Here is a 10,595-nt window from a genome sequence, read left to right on the forward strand (position 1 = left end):
TCACACATGTACTAAGCTTCCGGTTAATACAATTCTAGCATGAATAATAAACATTTATCATGATATAAGGAAATATAAATAATAACTTTATTGTTGCCTTGAGGGCATATTTCCTTCAGATGCCCACAAACGACACACCAATCTGCTAAGCGCTCGTATTTGACACGGTAAATCTGGCGCTTGCCATCACGGATCATGGACATATTGCTTTTCAAGGGTTTGTGCACATTTATCTTGACCCAGACCCGGTAGAAGTTCCCAGCAAAATGTTTCATTATGTTTTCCGTGAACAAAACCTCTCCCACCCTAGCTGCTAAAGGCACCACTGGATGTGCATGTAAGTCTGGAACATCGTGGATCTGTATCTAGATATCCAGAATATAAAGGTTCACCTCTGTTGGCTTGGTGATCCCATCATAGGGGGTGATGATGATGACATTTCCTCTGAAATTCCACGGCCCCTCTTGCATCACACTTTCCCGGTCCCCAAGGCAGAAGAAATGCAAAGTGTAGAGTTTATCCTCCAGAGGACGAAACTTCACGTCATGTGCTAGATCCCACTTTGCCCGCACGTTCTTGAAAAGCGAGAATTGGCTATAGGGCTTATCAATATGCACCCTCGCCACAGCCATCCATCTAGTCGCATCCGGTGGCGCCTCCTTCTCATCAAAGACGACATCATTGAGATCATCTTCACGAAGCCCCAAATCAGCCACCATCTTCTCTACTTCTGACGCAGAGCTAGAACCCGATGTCTCCTTGGCCTTCGATCCCACTGCTGCTAAAACATGAACCCTAGCCTGAGGAAACTCTTAGATCGGGCTTTTGAAGCGAACCCTAACTCTCCAAAACACCTCCAAGGGGCAGGCCAAGGCCGGGAAGTGATGCTAGATCACCCGTTGATCAGCCCGAGCCGACCAAACCTGCAAGGGAACGGAGGAGGGAAGGTGAAGTGCTCGACGGCGGCGGGAATTGCCTCTGGGAGAAAACAAAACCCTAGCTAGAGGGAAAAAAGTGCAACAAGTGTGGACGATACTCGTTGCAGCGCAAGGACAAGGAGCACGTGGGCCGATCGTTGATAGCTGTGGGTCCATCCTGTACGGTTGGGCCCCGTGCATTAAGAGACCGGCATGGAAAAATCTGGGGAGTAAGGTTATAAAATAAAATGAGCAAGCGAGCCCGAGCACCACTACGAGTTTTCGTTGGAGTTACTTACGGAGCACTTACTACCAAGTACCAACTGCTACCACATCTAGCTATCGTAAGCAAAAAGTGAGTGAGGGAACCAAAATGGCGGAGGCAATCGTCGGCCCGCTGGTGAGCAAGCTCCAGGAGCTGGCCCTGAGCGAGGGGAGGGCGCTGGTTGCCGTCAGCGGCGAAATCGGGAACCTCCGCGACAAGCTCATGTGGCTGCTGGCCTTTCTTCAGGAGGCCGACCCCCGGCGCCGCACCCGCGCCAGCGAGCTCATGCGCGTGCTTGTGCGCCAGACCCGCGACGCCGCGTTCAGCGCCGAGGACGCTGTCGACGAGTACGTCTTGTGCGTCGACCTGTCTCGGTACCCCAGTTGGTCCCGCGCCATCCTCGGCTTCCTCGCCGGCTCCACCACGCAGCTCCTCGTCCGGCACAGGCTCTCCGGTGAGATCGCGGCCATAAACGGCCGGCTCGAGGAGATCATCAAGAACAAGGAGAAGTACAGGCTGGACGACTCCGCCGCCGTATCATCTGTGCGAACGTGGACCGCGTCTGCTGCCTCCTCAAGTGTCTCACTCACCTGGTCAGCCTTCCCCTGCAGTGTCACTTGCCAAGTTTATCTTTATCATCGATCTGCATATGTGCTGAACTATAAAAGTACACCGATCTGCCATCTTTTTAGTTTAAATTTACTGAATGGAGCACAAGAGGCCAATGAGGTCGACTAAGCTTTGCAGTTTTGTAGCAGGGTTAATATTACCGAGAGCCGTCTATCTGATATTGAGATCCGTAAACAATTTCATATTTTTTTTCTGAGCTATAGGGCCGCTAATAGCATGCTATAGTGTGTAGATAATTGTCTCGCTAAATAAATCAGTGTGCAATCTCTCGCTAATAGCGCACTATATCACGCTAATAGCATATTTTATGAGCCAGCACTATTTTGTACAGCATGCTATTTTTTCGTTGGAACAAACACTACAGTTTTTTTACTTGATGAACAAATTATTAAAGAGTCAATTACACCACTGTTGCTAGTACTTGGCATGAATGGTCACTTTAGTGCTACAAGTTGTGGTGTACATTGAAATGGTGCAAGAACTCGGCTTTGTGATGCAAATACGGTATGAAACTCATTTTTATACATTCTTGGTGCTGACAAGGCATGCTAGCGTGGCATGGGGGCCGTTGTCAGTGACCAAACGATGGGAACAGGGTGTCTGGCCTGCTCTTTTGAAACAAAAAGAAACTTTATTTTTTATATTTTCGCACAAAATAACATTGGGAGGCCCGCATTAAGAGTAAAAATAGTGCCTACGGGGAGGCCCACCAGTTTTGCCTAACAACAAAAATTAAAACTCTAAACTCGGATAAAAAACACCCAGCAGTCAGACCAACGAGCTCCTATCCAGATAGTGCAAACCAATACCCGACGATGATTGTTTCTTATACATAGGCTAATGGTTCTTTTATGTTGAGGCCGCATTTCTATTCTTTAGAAAATATAATATTTTACATATAAATGTGCACATGATTTTTCGAGAAGCATAAATATTTGTTTCCCTAAAAGTATATAAACATTTTTCTAAAATCATGAATATATTACATTTATATTTTATTAAAAATGTTAGTTCGAATTATACAAAAAAAGTTAATGAATATTCATAAAATTTTAAAATATTAACGTAATTTAGAAAGGTTAATTATGTTGAAAAAAATAACAATAAGTTGTCCCACGAACAAGAAATGCTAAAAAAGATAAAGCTCTTACCTGAGGTCACCGCGCATTTCTAATAAAATATTTAGCCTTGTAAAACTAAATTAGTGTGTATTTAAATATATTTAACCTTTCTAAATATATATTCACATAATTTTATTTATTTATGTTTTACTAAATATTTATGCAGTATATAAAAGTTTTCATGTTTTCAAAAATGTTTATGAGTTTCAGGAAGAATTTCAGGGAAAAAATACTTATGATTTTGTGAAAAATCAAGTGCAACTCTTATATATATATATATATATATATATATATATATATATATATACGCCTGTGGCGCTAAACTAAGCAGGAGCGTAAAACACTTACTCTGCGCTCCGCCTGTGTTGCACGCACCGTTTGGTTTAATCGGCATTATTCTTCCACCTGCTAGTAAAAGTCTGTGGAATATATAGTAATAGATTTAATTCGGTTATCATCTGCATGCATCGGTTCACCATCCCGCCACCATTTCTTTTTTTATATGCATGGTCGTAGCAACACATTGTAAACAACCATAAGAAATATAGTAACCCAATAAATTCAGTTACTATCTGCACCCACTAGTTCACACACCGCTACCATTTGTCTTTTTTACATGCATGCTCAAATGATACATAATAATCAACCAAGAAAAAAGTAGTAACATATTTAATTTGGTTACTGGCTGGACATGCAGGTGCATGGTCCCACCACCATTTTTCCTTTCTACATGCCTACTTGTAATGGCATATAGTAATCAACCATGGGAAATGTAGTAACCTAGTAATCGTCCATGAAAAACTTGGTAATAGAACAAATTGGGTTACTGACATCTGTTGTTTCACATGGCAGTAAAAAGCATGTTAGGAATGGTAACTGAATTAAAACAGTTACCATCCGCATGCACTGATCCCGCCATGCTAGTAAAAAAACCATGCTAAATATGGTAACAGGATTAAATGAATTACGGTCAACAAGCAATGTCCTCTGTCTCGCATCCTCGACTCGCATGCTAGTAAAACGCGGGCCAAACATAGTAAATGAATTAAATTATTTACCATATGCATGCATGTGGCTGCGCTAATTAAAGACTGATGTAACCGATTAGCAAACAGGGTGCGCTCCATGGGTCGGAGCGTAGAATAAACACAGTGCGCTCGGGCTCACTTTATATATATATTAGTGGTATCAATAGACAATAGCCTACTTGCAAACAAATTTTAGTGGGTTGGTAGTTAATCTTGTATTCCTGAAATCTTCAGGTCCCTGGTTCGAGCCCTTTGGGTACCTTTTTCATTTGAGTTAAAATATTTAATTTACGCTATGAATGTCACATTGGCTGTTTTGGTTAGGTGCGCACGCATGTTACCTGCGGGTTCTAGGTTTGAAGCCCCGTCGGTACTATTTTTTCTCAGTGCAATTTGTGCTATTTCTGACAAGTGGGCCTGCAAGCGTAATTTTGTGCAAAAAAAAATAAAAACTGAAGTTTTTTTTTTGCAAAAACAGCAGGTCACACGCCATGTCTCCTCGCTGCTCACTGACAGCGGGCCCATGCCACGCTGGCATGCCTCATCAGCGTCGCGGACTTATACAAGTGAATTTATATGCACCGTATTTGCACCGCGAAGCCATGTTTTTGCACTACTTCAATGCACACCACAACTTGTAGCACTAAAGTGACCATTCATGCCAAGTTCTAGCACCAATGACGTAATTGACTCATTATTAAACTATAGTTAACAATTTGTTAGATCTACATTTTTTTTGAAAAGGAGGATATACCCCCGGCTCTGCATCTGGACGATGCATGCAATCATATTATTAATTATTCACAAAGACCTTACAAAGTAATACATCAGTATGGCCGAAGCCACCATCATGGCAACACACATGTCGCTACTCCTATCCTCTTGATGAAGGCGTGCCAAATGTCCGAGCCTAATACCAAACATCAGTATGTCCTAGCTGCCGACGTGTCGCACCCACCACCGCGCCGACTGCGACCCGGAGACCAAGCCCATGTCTGGGCCCAGATCCAGTCGCGCCGCCGCCGATCTGGTCACGCCGCCGCTGATCCGATGAAGCTGCCGTCGTCCTTGGCGATCGCGACACCCCCGATCGAGATCCAGATCGAGATCGAGATGATCCCGACTGAAATCCCGGCACCAGCGCCACCGCGACGCGCCACCGCCTCCTAGCCAAGACGCCACCGGATCCAGCCGTCCCCGCCACGGGGAATCCAGCCAGACGTCGCGCCCCTTGCTGTTGCACAGCCGACCCGCGCCGCCGCCACGACGACCAGGGGAAGGAGGGAGAGATCCCGTCGCCGCCCGAGCCGCACTGGCTTCGCCTGGCGGACGCACTCCGGCGGCGGCGTGGGAGGGGAAGAGTTGGAGAGGGCGAGTCGCCGGCGGCCAATCTAGGTCTCCCGTCACGCGCGCTCGGGGCGCGTCGCGGGAGCGGGGCTCTGTATCGAGCCGCGTGGGGGGGAGGGGGGGGGGACGGAGCGAGAGTAATTTGTAATGTTGATTGGGAATTCTAGAGAATACTACATTTTTTGGTACTAGATAAAATGGTTACCGTTGTTACCGGAAAGTACTGCTCAATTTTTTTTAAGTGAGATTTGAATTCAAATTTTTTTGAACTCCATATAGATTGGTGTTGAACACAAAGTGGTCAGAAACTTGCTACCGGCATAGTGGTTGGACTTCTACACCCGTCCTTGCCTTGAGGTTGTGTACCCTACGATAACCGAATTTACCACCTTGATCCGCAGAGACAAAAGACCTTCCATCAAACCGAAACACATGGATTTCAGATCTTTTGGAGAAATTTCAGACCTCATTTGCAAGAAACTTTTTTTTTTTGCAAATCTCATTTGCGAAACACGGCTTCAAGTTTCAAGCGGATTTATGATTCATAGACTAAATTAACCACAAATATGCATACCGAAATTTTATGAATTTCGCCGAATTTTCACCAAGCCTGCCAAACACTAGCTCTCGATCATTGTGTTAAGTAACTGCATTATCAAGTACGTCAAGATGAAATTAATCTTTGTATTAGGTTTCAGATTGCCTGCCAAACACTAGCTGTCTATTGTTACTTTTCATGTCGATGGAAACGCAGGAACGTCTCGAAGCCACAGATCATCGGCCGCGAGAAGGAACAATCGAAACTGAAAGAAAAGCTTTTGAACTCCGATGCGCATCTTGAAGTGATATACGTCCTTGGTGAGAGCGGCGTGGGCAGGACGATGCTCGTGAACAGCGTCTGCCAGAAATCAACCATCAGAGATCAGTTCGAGGTATCCGCTATGGTGAAGGTACCTAGGAAAGCGGGTGTATCCAACATACTCAAATCGATCTGGGAGAATTTGAAGAAGACCCAGAGTGTTGAAGAGCAAGACAATATCGAGCAGCCCGGTAGAAGCATTGTGCAGATAGTGAAGAGTCATCTTGCCGGACGGCGCTACCTGGTCGTCATCGACGGCAGGGAGATGACCATCACGGACTGGAACGCGGTGATACATGCCCTGCCTAATGAAGAAACCAGCAGCCGTGTAGTGCTGATCACAAAGAAGAAGCCGGATTTTCTGAACCATGTGAAGCACTACCACGAAGATACCATCGAGCTCAAGGGCCTGCAATACGAGGACTGCAAGGAGTTATTCCACACGAGGCTCCACGGCGGGGAAGAGGAAGAGGCAGAGAGGGATGAATACTACAAGCAAGTCCATAACATCACGGGTGGCCTGCCGTTGGCGGTGATCCTGCTCTCCGGCCTCATGCACAACAAGGAGTTCCCTGACGAATGGGACAGTGTGTTCAAGTACCTCGTCGAGTCGGCCAAGTCGAAGCGGCTTGACAAGATACTGTCCCTGAGCTTCGAGGACCTGCATCATGAGCTGAAGCTGTGCTTTCTTTACTTCACAGCCTTCCTGGAGAGAAACAGCAAGGCGTACCGCAGTACACTGGTGAAGCTGTGGGTAGCGGAGGGCTTCCTGGCGCCACGGGATGGGAAGACGGCGGAGGAGCTCGGGCACATCTACCTGAGCCAGCTCATCGCTAGGGGACTGGTCGCTGAAACAGCCAGCGGCGATGACAGCTTCCGCCTCTTGGCCCTCCATAATAGCAGCGTCCAGTCCTTTGCGCGCTCAGAGGCACAGGAGGCGAGCTTCATGGAGATGCATCAGGGTGACCACGTCCCTGAGCCGGCAACTGTACGACGCCTCACACTGCACAACAGCATGGATCGATACGGAGCGCTGGATAACACGATGCCCAAGCTGCGTTCCATTATTGCCATCTTCCAGGAAGAGAGAGAGACCACGGCTAATCCTCCTATTACTGGCTGCTTTCCTTCTTCCTGTTTTCCTTGTTGCTGCTTTCCTGCTTTGTGCTCAGGTAAGCACAACATTCCCAAATCTGTCCTGACCAAGTTGCTTCAAGGATCAAAGTTCCTCCGGGTCATCATGCTCGAGGGCATGGAGATTGGCACGGAGTTGCCAAAGGAAATCGGAAGCATGGTGCATCTCCGTTACCTTGGTGCGCGATGCCAGTCACTGAAGACGATCCATGCATCCATTGGGAAACTCAGCAATCTTCAGACAATGGATGTCAAAAACAGCTCAGTACGTGAGCTTCCATTACCCTTCTGGAAGATCATATCGCTACGGCATGTGACTGGTGATAAGCTCATCATACCGAGGCGTGCCGGTGAGCTGAAGCAGCTAAAGACGCTCGACTCCGTGCGAACATCAGAGGATTGGGACGGCAAGATTCTGACAAGAATGGTTAACCTCGAGATCGTAGATGTGATCGTTCAAGGGAAGCTCAAAGAGCATGAGTTTTCACACAACCTGAGCAAGCTCAACTACCTTACCACACTCAAGTTGGAAGTAGACGGTCTACCAGTGAACATATTCACGGAGGCTTGCTCCCTCCAGTGTCTCAAGACGGTGAGTCTGACTGGGAACCTGTCACGCATAGAGTCGTTGCCTGTATTACAGCTGCCAAACTTGAACGACCTATCACTGTCAAAGATGCAGCTGCACAAATGGTTCATCAAAAGGCTGGGCGAACTGCCCTGTCTTACCAAGCTCTCACTGTTGTTGGGGGTTTCATATGAGGATGAGGAAGGGAAGCTTGAGTTCCAGCATGATGGGTTCCATTGCTTGCGAATATTGGTGGTAAGGGACACCCATATTACCGTCTTGATAGACGAGCTTGCATTGCCTGCGCTACAAAACCTGCAATTAATTGGCTGCAGCAGAGAATTACAACACAAGATCCATCCTAGTCACAAATATGTCAAGATGATTGAACGGGAGGACAGAAATCTATTTCAGGACATCAACAGTGACAAAAATCTATTTCAGGACATCACCACTGCAAGTTAGTGTCTCTGCTCAGAAAAAAAATAGCACTGAAGCTTAGTACTAAGCTTGAGACACTTATTTTGGGACGGAGGGAGTAGTATGTCCGTCCAAGTGATGTATTTCTGTAGCTACCTCATTTTCCATCATATGCTATTTACAATAACTAGCACGGTGTCCCATGCGGCACAGAAAACATCATTAATTTATTTATTTATTTTGGACTCGTCATAAACATGCACTATTATATGCTATTTGCAACAAATATCATATTACAATCAGACATATTGCCAGTGCATGAAATTAGATCAACATGTATAACTACACAGGGAAGGAAAGAAATTTGCAAGATGGATAACAATGTAGGTGTCTTCAAAGTCTTGTTTACCAATTCGGCATTGAGAAACAGGGTGCAGATAGCTAAGTTCAGTTATTTCAAACAGTTTTGAAGAGAACTCAATGTGCAGAGAATAAGCACTTTTAGTTAGAATGTATTCATTTTAATAACTTCTCCCATACTAGGACAAGAAGTCTTCAATTTCATTTCCTTTATTCCTGTATTATGTCAACTTCATGATGCTGGTGAGCTTAAGCACCATTATGCATTGCCAGTTGTTTTCCGAGGTTGACAGATGGCAGTTTTATTTGGATTTTGTTACTGTTTAAGAAAAGTGATGAGAATATTGTGGCAGCTTACTCTCTCCAGTTCTTCAAAAGCTCGGGTTTTGGACAACATGGTCTTCAACGTGCAATTTTGATCACTTATCTCCATTATAATATACAAGTTTTGTTCTCCTTAAAGTACATGCCTGATTAGTGTTTTTATTTTGTGGAGATATTCTAGGTTGATTTCCCTCTAAGAATCCAGAAATCATCCACACATCTGCTTCTAGAATAAGAAATTAAGATGCATAAATAAATAAGGAAAATGAATTTTGTTCCTCGTGGCTGATTGCAGATTGCTAACACCTCAAAATTCTGGTGCTTACAGGATAAACCCTCTATCAAACATTCTGGGCATCCACAAAGCATGCGTGCCGGAGAGTCCATCGGTAATCATGGCCTGCTCCGCATCTTGTTGGGTTGTTGCTACAAATCAGATCTGAGCACATGGGTGATAAGTGCTATGGAAGATCAGCTGTTGCACCCTTGCGTGGAGGCGCATGAACACAGGAGATGAATTCTCCTCCCACTTGTACCGGCCAATCAATATGGGGAAGGACGCAACATCTACTCGATTTCTTCCTTTTATCATGGAAGGAGATGGAAAGAGATTAGATGTTTTTTTTCTTTTCGTTACTACTATTTTTATTAGGAAAGGAAACGTAAGGAGACGAGTTAGGTTGTCTCACGCATGTGGAATAGCTGTAGCGGGCCTCATGATCATCCGATGGCTATTAATTGATTATTACTCAATCTAATGGATGAAATTTTCTAACCTCCAGGATTAATGTGGAGCCTCGTTTGGTGCCTCCAATTAGTAAATAGAAGATTTATTGATGGAACAAAAAAAATTATAACATTATGTAAACAGTTGTCCGGACGAGTCTACTCATAACTTTCAATTTTTCCAATGTAAATGTATAAGTACTAAAAGTTTAGAAAGACCAGCTACATTGATATTCAAAAGGCCAGCTTGTCAAAAGCACAAGGTCGTATCCTGCAAAAAAAAAAAACCAAGGTCGTATTATGTATCTTTTAGCTCTGCATTTAGTTGATATCCTTCTTCCAAGAATTTGTGAATGTATATTTTAAGTGAAAGTTATTACAAAAAAAAGTAGAGGAAGATTACTGAAGTTGCAGTCTTTTCCTGTTAAGCAAATATAAGCCAAATGGCAGAAATTCCACAATAATCAAAAAGTAGTTTTTTAGGAGAAAACAATGAAATTCATCAAGGGAAAATAGAATGGTCTGGATTGTGGTAGATAGTTATACAATTGTGCAGACTTATCACACAACCGGTTGAGTGTTTAAGATGCACAGTAGTATTACATCTGTTCCAGAATCACTACCGGAATCGCCCCCTATGCCGACGGCCCTGGCCGTCGGCATAGGCCTGAGTCCCGTCGGGATAGGCATATGCCGACGGCCCCCGTCGGCATAGGGCCGTCGGCAACATATGCGTCGGCACAGCCAGGGAGGCCGTCGGCATAGAAAGGCCGTCGGCATATACGATACGCCGACAGGGGCCGTACATCTATGCCGACGGCGCTGGCCGTCGGCAACTACCACGCCTAACGGCGGCCGCCGTCAAGTCTGCCCAACGAACGGTCGCCACGTGGCAC

The 10,595-nt window shown here is 45.2% G+C and overlaps 1 protein-coding gene across 1 annotated transcript; it reads left to right on the forward strand.

The window, feature by feature from the left end:
* The first annotated feature begins 1,201 nt into the window (after positions 1–1,201).
* On the forward strand, positions 1,202–9,419 carry LOC125524304 (putative disease resistance RPP13-like protein 3). Its single transcript, XM_048689377.2, has 3 exons — positions 1,202–1,775; positions 6,063–8,329; positions 9,302–9,419. Exons 1-3 carry the CDS (start codon positions 1,291–1,293, stop codon positions 9,304–9,306), a joined length of 2,757 nt encoding a protein of 918 aa, XP_048545334.2. The 5' UTR covers positions 1,202–1,290; the 3' UTR covers positions 9,307–9,419.
* The last annotated feature ends 1,176 nt before the right edge of the window (positions 9,420–10,595 follow it).

The sequence above is a fragment of the Triticum urartu genome, chromosome 7A (assembly GCF_056163025.1).
Source record: "Triticum urartu cultivar PI428250 chromosome 7A, HENAU_Tu73, whole genome shotgun sequence".
NCBI lineage: Eukaryota > Viridiplantae > Streptophyta > Magnoliopsida > Poales > Poaceae > Triticum > Triticum urartu.

Excerpts from the sequence above, each read along its gene's own strand:
- LOC125524304 (XM_048689377.2), top strand. The coding sequence starts at position 1,291 with ATGGCGGAGGCAATCGTCGGCCCGCTGGTGAGCAAGCTCCAGGAGCTG. Across the intron at positions 1,776-6,062 it reads TCAAGTGTCTCACTCACCTG|GAACGTCTCGAAGCCACAGA; the intron begins GTCAGCCTTCCC and ends ATGGAAACGCAG.